The sequence below is a fragment of the Sturnira hondurensis genome, unplaced genomic scaffold (assembly GCF_014824575.4).
Source record: "Sturnira hondurensis isolate 20B ecotype Veracruz unplaced genomic scaffold, ASM1482457v3 Scaffold0008196, whole genome shotgun sequence".
Taxonomy (NCBI): Eukaryota; Metazoa; Chordata; class Mammalia; order Chiroptera; family Phyllostomidae; genus Sturnira; species Sturnira hondurensis.
In genome coordinates this window covers 11,013,812-11,035,085 of record NW_028080827.1, presented here as the reverse complement: position 1 = coordinate 11,035,085, position 21,274 = coordinate 11,013,812, and the positions used below count along the sequence as shown (strand labels likewise).

At 34.0% G+C, this 21,274-nt stretch overlaps 1 protein-coding gene across 6 annotated transcripts in view; it reads right to left on the bottom strand.

Annotated features, from left to right (window-relative positions):
- Positions 1 to 21,274, bottom strand: part of TCF12 (transcription factor 12) — a 366,824-nt gene that overhangs the window by 193,031 nt on the left and 152,519 nt on the right. For all 6 annotated transcript variants that reach the window (XM_037053967.1, XM_037053964.1, XM_037053968.1 and 3 more), the window contains one exon: positions 9,404 to 9,506. In XM_037053967.1, the coding sequence (XP_036909862.1) occupies positions 9,404 to 9,506 (103 nt within the window). The remainder of the gene's footprint in view (positions 1 to 9,403; positions 9,507 to 21,274) is intronic.

Genomic DNA, 21,274 nt, shown 5'->3' with positions numbered 1-21,274 from the left:
GGAGAGATTCCCAAGTTGTAAGTGCAGACTTTCAATAAGGCAACGGAACACTTTTTTGATGATTGTGCCATTCTCATGCTACCCCCTCTTCACTGATTCTCTCTATAGACTCTTCTGCCCAGCTACTCTGAAAATTTCTCTCTAAAGAGGTGCCCCACTGCCATATCTCTGCTGAGTTACCTAATTTTCATCTTTCAGCTACATTTTTATATTGATATTTTGAGAAATAGTTTTTTTAAAATTTCAGATTGTAGACAGTTAAGGGAATAACAGAATTTGAAATGAAGGAAATCTGATATTTGCCTTAAAGCCAACTATCAATATGATATTTGACAATAAAAGCAATAGGAAAACAACTAATCTAATAAGAGATTTACCATTCTATATAGAGGCAATGAAACACTAAAAATTTAGGAAATAATTCACCACCACCAAACAACACTGGTACATTCTACATAATTTCACATATATACTTTCTTACCTTTTCAATAAATTGATAGGGTTGTTACTGTTTAACTTATTCTTGTTAAATTATCTAGAATAAATTTGGCAAACTGCAAGCTACAGAACAAATTCAAGCCATCAACTTTTATTTTTATACCCCATGAGCTATAAAATGTTTTTTACATTTTTAAATGATTATACAAGTATCTACAATTTTTGTCTCCTTGGCTACAAACCATAAACTATTTACTATTAGGGTCTCTGCAGAAAAGTTTGTTGAGCCCTGACCTCAGAACTAGTGTAGAAATGTACATGACAGAAATTACATGAAATGTTAGAAGGACTTATTTAATAATAATAAGATCAAAACTAAGAACAATAAAATGATAACAAATACATATCTATCAACAACTGAATCTAAAAAATAAACTACATAAACAGGAACAGAGCCAAAATTGTGGATATTGAGAGTGTTTTGATGGTTGCCAGAAGGGAGGGTGGTGTGGGGGTATGGGTGAGAGGTGAGAGGATTAACAAGTACGAACAGGTAGTTACAGAATAGCCATGGGGATATAAAGTACAATATAGGAAATGGAGTAGCTGACGAATTCATAGGCATGATTCATGGACATGAACAATGGTGTGGGGATTGCCTAACGGGGTGTGGGTGCTGGGTGGAGGGGAAAAAGGGAGAAAAACTGAAATTGTAATAGCATAATCAATAAAATACAACTTAAAAATAAATTAATAAGATTTACAACTAGAAATAAGCTGATTTAATTCGCTGTAGTGTCCTTATCCTCTAATCCTATTTAATTGTGACTCCCTAGAAATTTCATACAATTGGAGGAGTCTGACAATCCTCCCAAGAACTCTCAAAGTGAAAAACAAGTATGCAATATAAGTATAACTGTTATGTACTTTGCACCACACCATGCATATGGCAATAGCCAACAGTACTGTTTTCAAGAGGAAAGCCCTAAGATATAGGCAGAATGGCAAGTTCTAGTATTCATAAAATCCTAACATCCCAAATAACAACAAAACAAACCCAACCTGGAAGTAAAAAACTACAAAAATGGTGAACTGAAACCCAAAATAAGCAAGTGTCTTTCAAGGGGCTTTGCTATAATTATAGTCTTATTAAATAACTGCAATATAATATAAAAACCTATACAACTGATTGAGGAATGCCATGAATATTTTCAAATAGTAACATTTCTACAAACTTAAACCCAAACTATTAAGGATATGCTTTCCAAATTTTTTTAATTTCACTTTTATTTGGTGCCTAACTAAAACTTGCATAAACACTGTGACCAGTAACCAAGCTAGTACTAACTCTTTACTTTAAAAGAGGTTCCAGAGTTTCCAGGGTGTGGGGTGTACCAGTTGCCCCTCCTTATACTTCCAGTATTTATGATAATCACTAATTTCTCAACACTCCCAAATTGAGAACCACTGAGCTAGATAGATTAAGAGACATTCCAGCTCAAACATTATACGAGAATTTTAGTATTTAAGCATATATGTTTAACAAAACAGTAAGAAAACCTACAGTAAATAATTAAAGCATCACTATAACCATAAGCAGTGAATCTGAAATGTGATGGCGTAGAAGGCACACTCTGATAACTCTGCTCCATGACTTTCCTAACTAAAATAACACCCCAAATTCTTAACTATATGTCATGGTGTGGTTGTGAGATTGTAAACATCCAGGAAAACTGCCATGCTTACAAAAGGTCCTTTTTTAAAAATCATTCTTTTGCTTTCTAGTAACCAAGCAGCCACAGCCCTTTGCTATCCACCCCATACAGGCAGAACTCAGAATATCCTGAGTTCACATTCACTTGCCTAGACCTAGACCCAAACAACGGGAAGATTCAAGGAAGAATCATTCTATCAGATCTATGCCACTCACCCACTATAAAATCATGACGATCAGAAAAGATGATTTTTGATCGTAAGACATATACACAGGAGTGATAATAAATAAATAGCTTAGGTAAACAAAAATAAAGGCAGTCCTTACATGAGTCCCTAGAGTTACCGGTTTGCAAGGTTGCAGAGTTAAGTCAGTGTTGTGATCTTGCAAAAATATTCACTAATGACCAGACACCTGGTCATTGCTAAATATCCCATAATACAAAGCAGATGCAAAAGAAGTCCACTAAAAGTTGAATACATGCAAGCTACTCAAAATTTAATGAAATGTTTGAAAGTGATGTTAAAGACCCACTTAGTCAAACACAAAAGCCACCAACAGATTTAGACCTAACTGGATTGTCCGTTAATATATTTTAAAAAATCAACAAAATTCAAATGTGAAGGAAAGAGATTTGCGGCAATATTTTAGTGCCATAAAATATTCTGAAGAAAAAAATACACCAAAAACTCAACAATTATTTCATCCTTTGTTCATTTAGGAATGGCTGATAATATAAATTATTGTTTGTTTTATTAATATTACTTTCTAAGTTTATTTTAATTTTCAAAATAAAGCCCTAATTGAACATTTTTCCCCTCTATCTTCTGAAATCTTGGTATATCTTTTAAGTAATCCTATTAAGTAATTCACTACAAGAGTAACTGCATTTAGATACAAGGGAACTAATTCAATACAGGCATACTCTTGAAACTCTGAAACATCTTTCAAAGTGAGATTTCAGCATTAGTTTAGTCTCTCCCACAGTGGGTAGGAAAAAAGCCATTAGCACATCTCTGGCTTCAAAAGAATGGCTATCAAAGACATTCTAACCATGGAAAGAGGCTGCTTTTCAAGAGTATGGGCATGGAAAGGGACGGTGTTGTCAGGACCAGACTATTATAAATAAACTATATGTTTGCATTGAAAGAAAACATTCCTAACCACGAAGATACAATACATCTTGTAAAAAGGTAGCCAGAAAGAACAATTTAGAACAATTTGGAGATACCGAAGTGAAAAATCTAGTAGAGAGGTAGAGACAGGAACACTGCACTCTTACATTTTCCTACTTCTCAAAATTCTCAGCCCAATTTGCCACTGCAGTTTTATCTCACTGAAAGGGGAAAAAAGGAGACCCAGTGACAATGTTTGACCCCTAGATCTACCAGGCCTAAAATCAACCTATTCCTAGCCATCTGGAATATGTAAGTTAATAAACACCAATTTTTGTTGAACATAATTTAATTTCTCTCACTTGTAAGAAAAAGTCCTGACTAATACACTGAATTAAATGCTACTCCACAGTAAGATTTTCCCTGATCACTTCTGGCTATGCCTTATTTTAATCTCTTCTGAATTTCTATAAGAAATTTTTTGATCACTCACATTCCACCAAGTACACTGATTATTGAAATTATTTTCCTACCACACTAAAATAGGCAAGACTGTAAACAGATTGAATTCTATTCACCTTTATATTGTGTCATACAGTGTTTTACATAGTTAAGAACAGAATGAAGGAGAAAAAGGAAGGTAATCAACATCAGCCAGAGGAAGCAAAAGATAGAAGACCTAAAACATAGAAAAAGGAGCAAAGAAACAAATGGTTGAACATGAGAAGTAAAAAGAGGGAAGAAGGCAATGTAGAAGGAAGAGAACATGATCTAAAATGGAATCAAGAGGGTTGAGTCATTTCCCAGGCTTTGGTTTCTTCAAAGGTAACTAGGTCTCTTTCACTCAACTTTCTCCCAGTGCCATCATTCTGTTTTTGTAAGCAGCAAAAGATCAGAGAATGTATATCAATGAATATATAACTCATATCCTTTCTTGAGACCTGAGGTGATTTAATAAAATGTTGGAGCAAGTATGAAGGCCTCATTCTTATGAAATACTTTCAAACAGTAAGCCATACTGTTTCTCCCTAAGCAATTATAATCATTTTCATTATCTCATTTAGTGAAAAAATTTCATGTACATCAAAATTAGAGATCTTTTGAGGGCAGACTTCTATTGTACTTTGATATTCTAAAAATGGTGGTTCTACATTTTTTGTAACTCTAAGAGACTTCTGGATTAGTCATAAATTATGGTGCAGGCAGAATCAAGTACACAAAAGAGATTTCTTTGAAATTCGATTGTTTGTAATACCAAATATATAAGGGGAAAAAAGTGTACTTGGGCTTAAATACCCAGACAAGAACAAAGAAAACTATTTAATCCACAATGAAATTAAAATAAAATGTACTGACTACTACCAGAGGGGCACTTTAGACTCTTGAGATAGAAAGAAGGGTAGGACTGGGCAAACAGACCTCAACAGCAATGGAAGGACAGTTGCTCAAATACTTATAAAAAGAGTTTAGCATAATATGCTTGAAAAACTGTGCCCAACTTTAAATTAGCTAAAATGCCTAAAATTAGTTATAAAATTATATACAGCAATATTATTAACATTTTGTTACTTCACATTGCAGAGAATTTTCAAGTATTATGTTTTATTCTTCCTTTAAAATAACTAACAAGCATTTTCTAGTGGGTGGTCTATGGAAAACTAGTTCTTCAGAGGCTCATGATGCTTTTTACAGAAAGGCTCTGTATGACATTTGAATCTGGGATGTGATGGGCTAAACAATGTTAAATATGCTTTTTTTCTTTTTTCCCCCCGAGTCTTCAATATTCTAAAGTACAATCTGAATCTCTTAAGAGGGAATACATAATATACAATGTTTCCCAAGTTATTGTAACTACAAATTTTTTTTTCTCATGGTCACCTCTCAAGACCAGTGTCTCTGTAATTACAGTTTAGGAAAGTACTGAGCTAGTAAAATCCTGGGAGCACTATATAGAAAGAACAAGTATTTTATAGGCCTAATGTGCCTAAGGGAAAGAACGCTGGACTGGACATCAGGAGACATGGGTTTGATATTCATTTTTGTCAATTACTGGATCTGTAATGTCAGGAAAAAACAATTTCTGGTGCCTTGGTTTTATTATTTGCAAAATAGCAATTATAATCCTAGGTGCAGCTTTTGTCAGGGTCAAAAATGTTTGATACATTATATTACAGAATTCTAGAGCTGCAGAAGATCTTTGAGACTACCAAGCAGTACTCTATCAGAAAGGTAAAGTTTACCAAAATCCAGATCACTTAATTCTCAGCCCTGAATTTTTTCTTCTATCATCAACATGTTTTGAAGATGTTTTCACTCTTTAAAGGATCTAGAGGTGAAATGGGTCTCAGAAAGAAACACAATTGAAGGTCTCAGAAAAAAAGGTAAATTGAAGGTAGTAGTATTTCATTTTAAGTTTCCTATTGACACCACCACCTAAAATAAGTAAAGCTTTGATAAACATGAACAGGTAGAAAGATAAGAGTAATTCAGTCCACAAACAGTTGGAAATTAATGGTAGGCAATTCTATGAAATCATTAATTTCTATGTCCAATTAATAAAGTTGTTCTATCATCACCAAAAATACATCTAATCACCAAGAGGTAAAGGAAAGCACATATTACTGAAGTTAACAAGGAGACCAAGGGTAGAGAAAGAGAACAAAGCTATAAGAGGCTGGAAAAAGATAAGACTATTTGGTGAGACTACTGCAATTCATTGCTACTGTCAAAGCTTTGTAGTTTTACTATAATAAAGTACAGAACAGTTTGATGCTAATTACTTAGTGATGTGACAAAGTATGTACTTATTTCAATTTGAAACACAAGAAAAGCTTTTTTTTTCCTATATTCACAAATCAACTGGATAATTCTGGAGTTCACTGAAAAGGAACACTAACTGATCCAACATAATAGATTTACTTCCTATGTAAAACACTTCAAAATATCTAAATGAATATAGAAATGCATGTTTCTATGGCAAATTGTTCATTATGGATCATTAGCAACCCTTGACAAAATTTCTCATTTTTGCCAAGTACAAAATCATTAAAGTATGTAAGAGCTCCATCATGAAAGACAGTGGCACTTTATCCACTATTTCTTCAGGCAAATTTGCTTACAGTTGAACATGACACAAAAAACAACAACATTCCCTAGACATACAATCCCCCCTTTTAAGGGCATTTTTTAATATGTTGCATTTAATGATGAAATATGTTACTGCTTTCCTATTAGTTTTAACTAAGCATTCACCATTCACAGCACCACTCAAGTATCACCTGTTAACGATGATCAGGCATTAACAGTTCCAAATTCTTCTAATACCACCATGTACATCTCAGTTGTGCTTTAACAATGAAGGCTTTTTAGCCTGGAACTCTCAAATTGTCAGTGCTAGAAAAGTGAACCTATCCACTGTAACTCTACCAAGTGCTATAAACCCACATTTTGAGTAGCTAACAGTTCAATTACTTCAGCTCACATCAAGTGAAAATGCCTGTTACTGTGTAAATGTTCTACAATTTAAGAGACATTTTTTCCCAAAAGCAAACTACTATTACGCAGATTGCTTAGACTAAATTATTAGATACTTCATTTGATCGCTTTTATTCAAAATACAGAGAAAAAAGTATAGTAAATCAGATTTTGCTACTGACTAGTGAAATGCTTTTGAAAATATCTGCCTAATCTTTTTAGAATTATTTCCCCCTTTCCAACAGATAATTTAACATTTTTAAGATTGGGTTTATAACTTACAATGAAAATACATAACTCTACCTTATTAACTATATAATGTAGTCCAGATAAATGCAGATTTTTTCCACTTGTACTGTAAAGGGATCAATCTGTTTATAAATCTGAGGCGGTTTTTAACTTCAAGACTTGGAGATGTGATTTTATACACAGGATATGATGACTATTAAAAGTATTCTATAATTACCTATAAACTCAAGAATGCTCTTATTGTTCCAACTAAGAAAATACTACTTCACCCCTGGCCCAGTGGCTCAGTTGGTTGGAGCACCATTCCTGTGCATCAAAGGGTGGCAGGTTCAATTCCTGGTCAGGGCACATTCCTAGGTTGTGGATTCAACTCCCCAGTCAGGAGACACACAGGAGGCAACTGATTGGTGTTTCTCATATTGACGTTCCTCTCTCTCTTCTGAATCAATGAACATATCCTTTGGTGAGGTTTTAAAAAAATTCTGATTTTTCACAATTCAGAGTTAACAGCCTCAATTAAGAAAGTGTAGTTTAATCTGAAATTGCAAAACCACTGACTATAACTTGCTCTGCCACATTTAGTATAAATGAAATGCTACTTAGAGAAAAGCTATACTACAAAAGTAAATTATTTGAAGTGTCATATCTATTTTACTTTGGTAGTAAGCTCAACAGAAATTTTTAAAAAATAAACTAGAAAGTTTTCCCTAGCTAAAGTTTTCCAAGGATAATTATTTTGTTTTAAATTTATGAAAATAAATTCTGATTTTAATCTGGAACAATAATTTATTTAATCCTATGATTTTCATTTGCTTTTGTGTTGAAGTAAACTGTTATATTTCAGCCTTATGGCATACTTAATGCTTCTGGCTTTAGACTGGTAGGCAAAATGCACACTAAAACATCAGACTCTATTTCTTCAACACTTTATACAGGATAAGGGAAATAAAGCCTATGCAAAGTGAAACCATTTATAAAGAAATTGCAAACCACCAGGATTTTAGATTTGGGTAATCCACTTACATTAGCATGGCTGTGTCTTAAAAGGACAATTCTAAGAGCACAATATAGGTCACATTCTTAACAAATAGTGTATGTAGCCCTGGCCAGTGTGGCTCAGTGGACTGGGTGACAGCCTATGAACCGAAAAGTTGCTGGTCAGCTCCCAGGTTGGGGATGAGCAGGAGGCAACCAATTGATGTGCCTATCACACACTGATGTTTCTTTCCCTTTCTCCCTCCTTTCCTCTCTCTAAAAATAAATAAATCTAAAAATAAAATAAAAAAGAAATAATGAAATCAATGTCAATTACACAAAACCTTCCATACTTACATGATGCTACCAACAACTAGTAAGAAAGATTAAATAATGCTTTTGTAATGTAATGAGTGCCAGCATAAGCAGAAAAGAAAAATAATGTCATAAAACAGAGATTCTTTTGAATCAGGTTCTGCAAAGAGATAAAATCATCATAAAAAAAGTGGCATCCAGCACTGGCTGGTGTAGCTCAGTGGATTGAGCGCAGGCCTGCGAACCACAGGATCGCAGTTTGATTCCCAGTCAGGGCACATGCCTGGGTTGCAGGCCAGTTCCCAGCGGGAGACATGCGGGAGGCAACCGTACATTGATATTTCTCTCCTTCTCTCCTTCCCTTCCTCTCTAAAGATAAATAAATAAAATTTTTAAAAAGTGGCATCCAAACTGATTTTTAAAAAAACCTTGGGCTTACCACTTTAGCTTAAATAGCTATAAACTTTCATATGAGAAAGACAGAGGGGTGTTTTGTGGGAAGTAAAGGGGATATACAGAGAATGGCTAACCTTAAAGGTTTTGCCAAAATATAATAATCAGGTTTAGGTGGTAGGTAATATCCTTCAAAGTACAACTTTATTATTGCAGAACAAAACTTTTCAAATTTCCAATGTGAACCCAATTGCTTAAAACAAATATTGCAACATCTAAATGTACTACTAAGTTTTAACCAAATACTGCCAAAAGACAATATTGTCCAATACGAGTACAATCTGACTAAAGTAACTGCTTTGTCATATTTTTAATTACCACATACATATAACTGCTACATAAATAGGAAATTACAAATGTCTCAGAAACACTCTTCTGCCCAAAAAGCAGAAAACACATAATGCTTGACGTCACAAAGACACTACAAAAATGGACAGTTAAAACATTGCTGCTTTCTTTTCTGGTACTATTGACAATAATGCTCTAAGAGAAGGACCCACATTTCTGAATGCCTACTCCTCAAACTAAGCTAAACAGGAAAGCCCAGATACCCCATGAAACTCAGGAACTTTATTCTAAATACTTATGTGTCCTTCCTGGACAAGGGATAAAATGTGGCTCTGAACAAAGAGACTTTTTGAAGATTACTTACAATAAACTGCCAACTTACCCATCAGATTTGAGTTCATGAAAGGTGTTGGGGACAAGCCTTCATGTGCCCCTAATCGACTGTCATTCAAGTGATCACTGTAATGAGGGCTGTCTGTAAAACCCTAGGGGGGGAAAAAAGACCAGAGTATTAAAAAGATTACTTGCCAGTCCTGCTAATTGAGCATAATCATCTCATTAATATACAGACTTACAAATGGTTATTCCTAACCAAGTTCCTTATCCATTACTTGAAAAACTAAACAGAAGTGCTTCTTTTATGTTATTTTTTAGGTTATGAGGTATAAAAAAGTATCTTTATTGATCTTTAAAAAATTAGCCATGTGATCTCTTTACAGCTAAGAAGAAAGTTCTATAAATCTTTTTTAAAGGATGAACGAAGGAAATATATTTCTGAGTACTAAATGATTAACTAAATTATAAAAATGTTTATCTCTATCTACCCTTCTTTCTCTGCCTCCATATCCTACCAATAAAGGTTAGGAAATTACAAGCCTTACTTAAAAAACTAAAAACCTACAATCAATATACTAGAAATGACTCCTTTCCTAAATGGTGAATAAATATTTAGCAAAAGATCTGCTTACGACTCCTTTTAATATTAGTAAAAAAAAAAAAAAAAAAAAACCATACTCTTCCAGAAACTGAGCCATGTAAAAAGGAAAACACATTAAGGTAGGTGAGTTAAGAGTCTGAAAAATAAAACTGCAAACACCATGAAAATGAAGCTAAGGTTATTATTTTATAATAAGCTGTTATTAAATTTGTCTTTATAATTTAAAACATGTTTTTTTAAAGCAAAGAAGGAAAAAGGATACCAACATTTACAAATAAAATGTTACAAAAGTTCTGTGGGTAACAAACTGTTCTTGTTTTCAAACTCATACATACTAAGTTGAGCATCACCTCTAAAATCATATTGATATAAGGCTTTTAACCCTGGTTAATTAAAAATGAAAACTTAAAACAATGTTAGTAAACATCAGAAGAATTAACACAAGGCCCAAATAAGAAAGAAAACTGCCCTGGCTCACAGAAACCAGAAACCACCCAGAATCCCCTGGGACTACAAAATCATCAATCACTGAACATTTATCATTACCCAGACTGCAGAGTAACATTCAAGAAGACATTAATGGGAGTGAAACAGGGCTCTTTCTCTTTGCAGGCATGCTGTCGGTTCAACCAAAAGGGTAGGAACTGAGGGCTAAATAACTGCCAAATCATTACACTTGCTTATGGATGCATGTCACAAGTCCTTCTGCTGCTCTGTTTAAAAACTAATCTTCAGGGAGTGCTAACTCCCAAATGAATCTTTGTTTCATTTTTATCTACTTTAGAATTACTAATACACATGTGACAGACATTCAAGAAGAATCTCAGTGACATTTACAACGTGGTTATAACCACAAGAGTATCCACTGGTAACCACAACCACAGTCCTATCTGTCACGGCTACATGCAGCAGAAGCTATATACAAAATTGAATGGCTTCTAGTTAGGTCAATCCTTGGAGTTTACTTTTGTTGTTTAAACCTAACACTCTTGAAGTGCTAAGGGACACACTGCTATCTCACATATATCTGAGTATTTCTCTCTGCCACTCCCTCTCCCTGCCATTCTTAGGCATACTACCAAAAGAAGGCATTGAAACCTACAAAACACTCACTGAAATGCTGTTTATCATCATTAAACAATGCTATTACTGAAGAAAAATTCACATTTCATTTGAATGCTAAAGAAATAATAATAGATTAATTTTGTATGCTCTCAGTTCTCTTATTTTTGAAAAAAAAAGAAAAAAACTTTTCCTTTAGAATTACAAAAATAAAACCATTTTAATTTTTTAAACTATGTTCTTAAGCAAAAACATACAAATAAATATAAGTTTTAGGGTGTCATCAAATGATTGTGCACACAATGTATTAACTTGATTGATTACATGAGTAACAGAGGAATTCTACCACTAAGCCCACATTTAATATGTGCTGAGAGAATAAAACAATTATTTTATATCAACCATACAAAAATAATAGTATTGCCCCTATCCATGTGCACCCATATATTTCTGAGTATAACAGAGAATTTACTACAAGATTATTTCCCAACCCACTCAAAGTCTTATAAAATTTTTTTATGAAATTTTATGACTGTCATATTACACTATAGAGAAGCAGCCCATGACCTTTTTTTAATCGTGTACAAACAAGATTTAAATATGGACCTTCAATATTTCTTCATAAATTATATTCATACACTATTAAGCAACATATCGTATTTCATGATGGTATAATTTTGCTCATTTAAGACAAAAGTTAAATGGAAATTTGAATAATTTTTCCTACATATCTCAAAGTTTCACCTTAGTTCATACAACTTTCCTGAAAAGACATAGCCCAGAAAAGAAACAGTTCTTTTTTTTTTTAAATTTATTTATTTATTTATCTTTAGAGGGAAAGGAGAGAGGGAGAGAAACATCAATGTATGGTTGCCTTTTGTGCGTCCCCTGCTGGGAGTTGGCCTGCAGGGAACTGGACTGCAACCCAGGCATGTGCCCTGACTGGGAATCGAACCACGATCCTCTGATTCGCAGGCCCATGCTCAATCCACTGAGCTACACCAGCCAGGAAGAAACAGTTCTTTATCCACAGATGCAAACTGATGATAGAGGAGAAAAAAAGAAACTGAATTTATAAATGTTTGGTATAGTTTTAGACCTTATATCAAATCCTCACTTAAAAGTCGAGGTTTGGCTACTGTTTGAGATTAATTTTGTCATTTCTTCTACACTGTAGTAGTAGTGATGTCCACCCAAGATACAGCTGTTGGTGAACGAAGGCGAATAGTTGCAAATTAATTTACAAACATTTAAATAAGATCAATACAAAACACATGTTCAAGATCAGTTCTAGAAAAGTACACAGATACCTATCAGTACATTAATGTGTTAAAACTAGCTGGGTGATACATAGAACAGTGCTTTGCAAACTTCAGCATTCACATGAACTGACTAAAGATCTTGTTAAAATGCAGGTTAAGAAGTGTAAAATCTTGAGCAGAGCCTGAGATTCCACATTTCTAACACACAGGTGATGCTGATGCTACTGGTCCACATACCACGTTTCTAGTAGCAAGACTCTAGACAATCTGGAAACAAAGATATCTTTCATACATGAGAAAAAAAGCTCACGCCTAAAAAGGTGATAACTAGGTTATACCTCACCCACCCACCCACCCCAACCATATTAAAACACCAGAAGTTTCCAGGTTAAGTATGAATTAGGAAGAAATCATAGTTAACAGAAAAACTAAAGCAATTAGAGTAACATAATATTTTTATGTACGTAGATATGCACTCATCCATATAGTGTTAAATACGAGACAGATGTCAAATATGGCATTAATTTTTAAAAAATGGGTTGGTTGACCCATAGTTTAAACAGCACACTAAGTACCACAAACAGGCCATGAGAGCACAGATGCCCGTAAGCAGCAAAGGCAGAAGAATGTCATAACACAATGCAGTATGGGGCTGACAGAATATCAGGGAAAAAGCAGAATAATGCAATGACCAGCTAGAATATCAAAGGGCTGGAGAAAATAAAGGGAACGTGACCGACCTGAGAAAGAAAGGAGTTGGAGTGAGGAGAAAGGAACAAAAACCAAGCAAGCAATTACTAATATGGAGCCTAAGTAGATTAGTGAGTGGTAATGATCAATGAATGCTATTTCAATTTTAGAATGTTAAGGAAGTAAACCAGTGAAATCATTAAACACAGAGCTAGCTATCATGGTGTGTATTTTAAATTGATAGAGCATGACTGTGCTAATAAAAGTAGTCAGTGAAAAGCCCCTGGGGCTTTTCATTAAGATCTTGAATTCTGTACAATGGTTTTACCATGAAAATAACCATTAATGAAAATGAGATTTTTAATACATGAGAAATGATAAAGACTACATTATGAATGATAGAGCAATACTACCATAACCATCTATCATAGCTTTTTAGCCAAAGATTGCTACTAACCACAAAAATATTTCTAAATATACCCTAAAAAATTATTTTCTGTCTTACGAATACAAATGGAAAGCACTCAAAGGATTAGTAACTGATAAAATCAGTTGATTCGTAGATTACAAAACTGTTCAATTTTATACTTAAAATCTGTCTAAATGAAATTTAATTTGTGAATCTTAAGTCAGTTTCATTTAGGAATACATAATAACTTTATAAAAGCTTTGATATTATTAAATGTGTTCTATATAATGCATTTCGTACTTTTCTTTATGCTCATTTTGTGGTACAGAATTTAGAAACTTTAATCCCTGCTACAAAATGACACTATACATAAAGTAATTAATCAAAGCTGCTACCATTTCTAAACTAATTTAAACTGCACATGATCAATCAAATCTTTTGTTCTATCACAAACAAAACCACACAAAAGCACCCAGTATTATTTACATAATAGTACTCTCCTCTCTGTTTGTCTCCTCAAAAATACAAAAACATTTTCCTGTGGTTAATTTTTAAAAAGTTTACTTAAAAAACTTATTTCACCCAAATAGTAAATAAGATGTAATCACCAGAGAAACCTTCCCAAGTTAAGAATAGACTCATGGTTTTTCTAATTATATTGCTATTTTTTGTATGACAACCACTGCCTATTTAAAAATATTCTTTCCAATTATTTTCAATAGCTAAAAAGTATGCGTGTGGTGGGAAAGGCTCTTTCAATAAAGATTTACTTTCTCAGAAAAGCTTTTCCTGACCCTAGCAAGACCAAACTGTGTGAAATCATTCTGAGCTCGCACAGCAGCAAGTATTTCCATTATATCACTGCTCACACTCAGTGAAATTACCTATTTGATTATCCATTTAAATTATACCATAATTATCTGTTATAATTGCACAGAACAGTGTAGTGGATAAATGTGGAATTTTGAAGCCAGACTGACAGATCTGAATTCCATCTTTATCACACCACAAATGACTTGAAACAACATAACCTTTCTTGCCTCAGTTTCCTTATCTGTAAATCAGGCATAATAATTATACTACCATCATTTCACAGGCTGTTGTTGTAAGCATTAAATAAATAAATATATGTAGCAATTGGAAAAGTGCCTGGCCCACAGTAAATGCTAGCCATTATCAGTAACCTCTCAGTTACAGATTGCTATGTCTTACAAATTCCAAGAAGACAAGACTGTCTCTGTTTTTTTCACAATTACATCTTCAGAACAATGGCTGGCACATACACAGCAGGTGGTCAATAAATGACGGATGGGCAGTTTCAGCTGCTAAATCTTTAAAATGCTGAAGGGCTTTATATATTCTAAAGATTCAATCAGTTTTTCTACAGAATACCCAATAACTAGCAGAAAGAAGGCTGATAAAGTACTAGCTTTTCTGACCAACTGAATAGTAACCACAAAATTTTAGTATTAACAGAGCCTCAACTACTGAAATCCTATAGCTTCTAATGGTCAAAGCCAGTGGAATCAGACAAAAGCCGTAAGCTACCAGAAAGCTCTACAGAAGCATGGTTATAAATGAGTGGTCACACTTCAAAGATAAGCAAAATGAAAATAAAAATAAGTAGAAATAAATAAAATTTAAAAAAGAAAAAAGTCATTACATTTCTTTATATACTCGTATGATAAACTACCAAAATAAATATTGAGATAAATAATGTTATGTTTTTCAGATAAATCCATGACTTTGATGGTCTCTCTCAGTTAAATGCACCTATAAAAAAGATAAGTGGGTTGACTTGATCACAGTAGTCTGTTAAGGCAGGGTCTGTGTCTATATCATTCCTTACTCTATTACTAGTGACAAGCACATTAATGAGCTCACAGTATATAACTAATAAAATTTGTTAATTTAATGAATGAATGAAAAGTGAACAATGCTCACTGTTAATGAATCAATCAGGTCTACATCTGAAAAAACTACCTAGTAGTCAATGTATAAAGGTTCTGTTATCCTTTAAGAGGTCAACTGCTAACATATAATCAATTTTCCTGACAGAATAATGGATTCTGTCACTCATATCCACAAATTCCTAAAAAGCAAGAACACTTTATTTCTATTTACAATCCCCAAAGAAACCAGCACAAAACTTCTGCATGTAATTGCCTAAGTTCTTTCTTTTTAAATTTAAATTCTTTTTAAATTTTTTTTATTTTAGAGGAAGGGAGAAAGAGCAAAAGAAACATTAATGTAAGGAATAAACACTGACTGGTTGCCTCCTGTACGCACCCCTACCATGAACCAAAAACCGTGCCCTGTTTTGTGCCATGACAGGGAATCAAACCAGGGACCTTTTGGTTTGCCAGACAATGCCCAACTTACTGAGCTACCCTCGCCAGGGGGAAGTACCTAGTTTTTCCTGAAAGGATAAATAACCTCTCCAGGTAACTTTCTATTTATGAATGCTAAGAAGTAGTTTCAAAGAATTACTATAATACCAGACTAAAGGGCAAATCTTGAATTGTCATGGGTGGGAAAAGAGGGAGAATAAAAATCTTTTAGAAGGGAAAAGGATCCTCAGAAAAATATGATGGATACATGAATTACAACTTACTAGAAGAGCATGAAATGCTTTTGAACATGAGATCCCAGATGATCACTAAAAAAATTCACATGGGTTCAGTTCTAAGTTGAACCTTAGAACTGAATATCCCTGTTCACAAATACATCCAAGCAACTGATAAGGCTATCTGTCAGAAGCAATCAGAGTTGATGCTCTCTTGCTCTGGTATGTAGCTTTAGTTGTGTTTCAAAGTTTACAAGAAGAAAGTTTTCTATATTTTATCCATTTAAAATCCGTTCTTAAATGGAGAAATTAAAACATCTCCATGCATCATACAGGAAAAGTATATTTATTAAAATAGAAAAAGCAAAACACAGTATTGAATCCAGGTGATACATAGAATTTTAGAGCTTTTAAGCCACCATACAAGGCGAGGATCCAATAAAAACCAGATTATCTTCTGGATGATGAGACCCATTAGCAGAGTGTTCTAGGAACCCACCTGTATCAGTGTACCAGCTGATGTTATTGTGAGAGGCTGTGTTGGCTCCAGCCAATTTTTCCAAAGACTCTTCCAATGCATTTGCCCATTTCATGATGGGTAATTTACAAATGGATGTGCCCACCCTGTACTGAATGTTCAGAAGTTTTTGACCAAAAATGACATGACCACCACGCCCCACCCTCCCTATTTGCCCAATCTTGCCCCAAGCAACTAAATTTTGTTTCCCCAGATGAAAAATGTACTCTATGAGAAAGTTTTGCCAATGTGGAAGAGGTGAAACAAAAAACAGAAGAATCACTAAAAGGCATAAAAACTGACAAGTTCCAAACTGTTTTGGCAAATCTCAATAAATTTAACATATCAAGCATCTTCTCTGACCACAATGCTATGAAACTAGAAATCAATCATAAGAAGAACACTGGAAAATACAGTACAACATGGAAGCTAAATAACATGTTATTAAACAATGAATGGATCAATAATGAGATCAAGGAAGAAATCAAAAGATACTTTGAAAAAAATGAAAATGAAACAACAATCCAAAGTCTGTGGGACACTGGGAAAGCAATCTTAGGGAAATTACAGTATTAACAGGTCTGTCTGAGAAAACAAAGGAAAAGCTCAAATAAACAATCTAACTTCACACTTAAAGGAACTTAAAAAGGAACAATAAACAAAGCCCAAATTGAGTAGAAGGAAGGAAATAATAAAGATCAGAGCAGAAATAAATGAAATAGAGTCTAAAAAACAATACGAAAGATCAATGAATATAAGAGCTGCTTCTTGAAAAATATAAACAAGATTGACAAACCTCATCACACTCGCCAAAATAAAACCCCCCAAAAGAACCCAAATATACAAAATCAGAAATGAAACAGGAGAAATAACAACTGACACCAAAGAAATAAAAAGGATTGTAAAAAAATGTTATGAACAACTATGCGCCAACAAACTATCCATAAATGGATAAACTCCTACAAACACACAACCTTCCAAAACTAAATCAGGAAGAATCAAAGAAACTGAATAGACAGATTACACCTAGTAAAACTGAGGCAGTAATAAAAACACTCCCAACAAACAAAAGTCCTGGACCATCTGGCTTCACAGGAGAATTTTACCGAACAATCTGAGAAGAACAAACATCTCAACTTCTCAGACTATTTCATAAAATTCAAATGGAAGGAAGGCTCCCAAACTCATTTTATGAGGCCAGCATCTTCCTACATCCAAAATGAAATAAAGGCACCACAAAGAAAAAATATTATATGTCTATATCTCCAATGTTCATCTAATATATCATCTATGTTCATCTAACGAACATAGATGCTAAATCCTCAACAAAATAGTAGCAAACTGAATAGAGCAATGCATCAAAAAGATCATACACTACACATTTATTCCAGGAATGCAAGGTTGGTACAACAGTCACAAATCATTAAATATGATACACCATACATAAACAAATAAAATATGATTGTATCAATAGGTGCAGAAAAAGCATTTGATAAAATCCATCACCCATTTATGACTAAAATACTCAGCAAAGTGGGAACAGAGGGAGCATACTTCAACATAATAAAGACCACATATGACAAACTCACTGCCAGTAACATACTTAATGGGCAAAAACTATAAGTGTTCCCCTTAAGATCAGGAAGAAGACAAGATGACTGCTTTCACATCTCTTATTCAACACAGAACTAGAAGTCCTGGCCATAGCAATCAGACAAGAAAAAGAAAAAAGGTATCCAAATTGGAAGTTGCAGATGACACGATACTATACATAGAGAACACCAAAGATTCCACCAAGAAACTAGTAGAACTAATAAATGAATTCAGCAAAGTAGCAGGAAACAATATTAATATAAAATTCAGCTGCATTAATATATGCCAACAAACTAACAGAAAGGGAAATTAAAGAAACCCATTCACCATTACTTCAAAAACAATAAAATATGACTTCTAGCCAAGATGGAGGCGTAGGTGGAAACACTGTGCTTCCTCGCACAACCAAGTTTAAAGACAACAAAGTTTTAGTAACAAAACTGCAACTAGAAAAAAAATTGAATTGTACGGAAGTCCGACAATAATGAACCATTCAGCCAGACCAGTAAGAGGGGCAGAGTCAGCAGCTGGCAGAGTGGAGTTGTATAGGCGGGGTCGTGCAGGAAAAAGCGGCTTGCCTGACCCAGAAGTGCAGGTAGCGGGTGGCAGATCCCAGGTGTGGGATGGCAATGGGCGGACCCAGTGAGGGCGATGAAAAAGGACTCCTGGACATGGACAACAGCGTGGTGACTGCTGAGGGGAGGAGTATATAAGGGGACTAAGAGATAATGTAAAAAACACAATAAAGATTAAATAAAATATCAAAAAAAACCCCAAAAAATCCGAGCAATGCAAAAACATCTTAATAGGTTTATTGCATCAAATGGAGAGTACTTTGAAGGTGAATGAAGTTGAAACATGTAAGAATAAATGCACAATTTTTATAAATAAATTCTGGGAATTTTGGGGTCCCCCCTCATATAGTTCATACTCATTTTACCTACCATGCAGATGAAGAGATACCAGTTAAACTAATTGTCTTGCTAAATATCTGTAAGTATGATATTAGCAGAGCTGAGATTAATAATACCATATACTTCATACCAATTCACAGAGGATTCCCAAACTAACACTATGAGAAACGTGTAGTGAAGACCACTATCATTTTAGACAGTAAAAAACTAAACCTCAGAGTAACCAAGATTACAACCCAGACTCAAATTGTGAATTGTCAAATGCTAGTAAAAAGCTTCCTATTGCACAATTAATCTATATTAGTATTACTAGACCACGTATTAGTCTAAGGAGCAAGACAGCATGACCAGTGAAATTTTAATAAAGCCCAAGCCTCTCTGCCAACTTCCAATTGATATTTCTAGGTTAAGCATGAACAGGTTAGAAAAATGGCACTATAACAGTACAGCTTCAAGTGCAAACATCAAAGGCAAGTGAGCATTGCCAGACAGGTAAAGAAATAGCATAAATATTTGCTAAGGATGCTCTAGAGCAGAACAAAACATATTGATAACTAAAAACCAGAAATATTAATCACACCTCTATGGCATCATAATAATCACAGCTAACTTTTACTGCCTACTAAATCAATTAACTAATACAATACATGCCAGCACTGTATTAAGGGCTTTCATGTATTACATCCATTAATTTCAACTACATACAGATACTGTATTACTCAGATCTTATAATTGAGGAAATTTTGTCTCAGAGAATTTAAATAACTTTCTCAAAGTCAGAGAATGGTAGAAAACTCATTTAGATTTGGAACTATAACAGCGGATAAATTAATGTTAGCCACTAATTTTTTGATCTGAAGCACCAAGAAATTTGTCAATAGACTACACTTTTAAATAAAGAATAATTTCCATTAAGCCAGCCACTTTCAATGTCTCAGAATCCCTTTGGTCTCATGGCTTCTTATATTAAAAAAAAATGTTTTTGTCTTAAAAAATACTGAGAGCCCAATGAGCTTTTGTTAATGTGGGACATACCCACTGATATTTACCATATTAGAAATCATACCTAAGAAATTTTAAAAAACAAAAGAACTTTCAGAGCAAAGGCATCATCAGCTATCATGTGGATTTGAAAATTTCACAGTACACTCAGGAAAGAATAAGACTAAAATGCAAATAACACCTTAGTAGTATTATAAAAATAGTTTTAAACTTGCAAATACTTTAAAATGGTCCAGCAGACCCTGAAAAGTCCCTGGAACACAGTAGGTAAATTAATAGATTACAGTTGATGCTTCAACAATGCAGACAAGTGAGAGGGGTAGAATATGGGGCAGAGTGGGGGTTTGTTAGAGCAACAACTCTAGTGCAGGCAAAAATCTACGTATAACTTTTGGGTCGAAGCAAGCACTGGCTCAATCTGGATGTGAAATCCAGGCCTACAGAGAGCCAATTGTACAGGTGGAACAAAAGTAAGTTTATAATTATGAGTACAATTATATTCTTGTATTATTATTCTTGTATTATTCTTGTATTTATTCTTATATTATTACTTGTATTATTTATTCTTGTATTATTACTTATTATATACTGTATTACTTCCCCTAGAAATAACTGTAAATCTATGTTTGCCCCACCCTGTATATTTATTTTTGAAAATCCACATATAAGTAAGTGGACCTGCACGGCTCAAATGTATGTTGTTCAAAGATCGACAGTTTTTACTGTATTTTAAAATAAATCATGAACCCTCATCACCACTATACCTGATTAGAATATGGAAAACCAGGTGAAAGAAAAATTTTAAGACTGAGGCTTCATTTCAGAGATGAGAAAAAGAGATTCACAAGGCCAAGCACCACGCCTAAGATTCCACAGTTAGTGCTTGATTTCTAATTTCATTGTATTAAAAAACATATTTGTGGCTTTTGATTACAAAGTATCAGTAAACAAACACTTAGGGATAGTTGGTAATAAGGAAAGCAACTGTACAATAGCAAATAAAGTATCAAAATTCCAAGGATCTCTTATATAAACCAGTAGTACCTTCAGTGTTGTACAGGAAAAGCTAATAGTGAAGACTTCATTTCTCCATTCATTCATTTGTGCTGCTCTCAGGGCTTCCATATCTATTTCCAAACAGTATGAAGTAACAGAGAACAGAGTAATCCTCACACTTGAAACAATCACCAAACAAAAAAAAATACATTCAACAATAGTTTTGAGACACTGGACATTGGGAGTGCAGGAATGATGATCTTTAAGAGAGGGGGAAACAAAGTATATCCTATTATTGTTGGGGA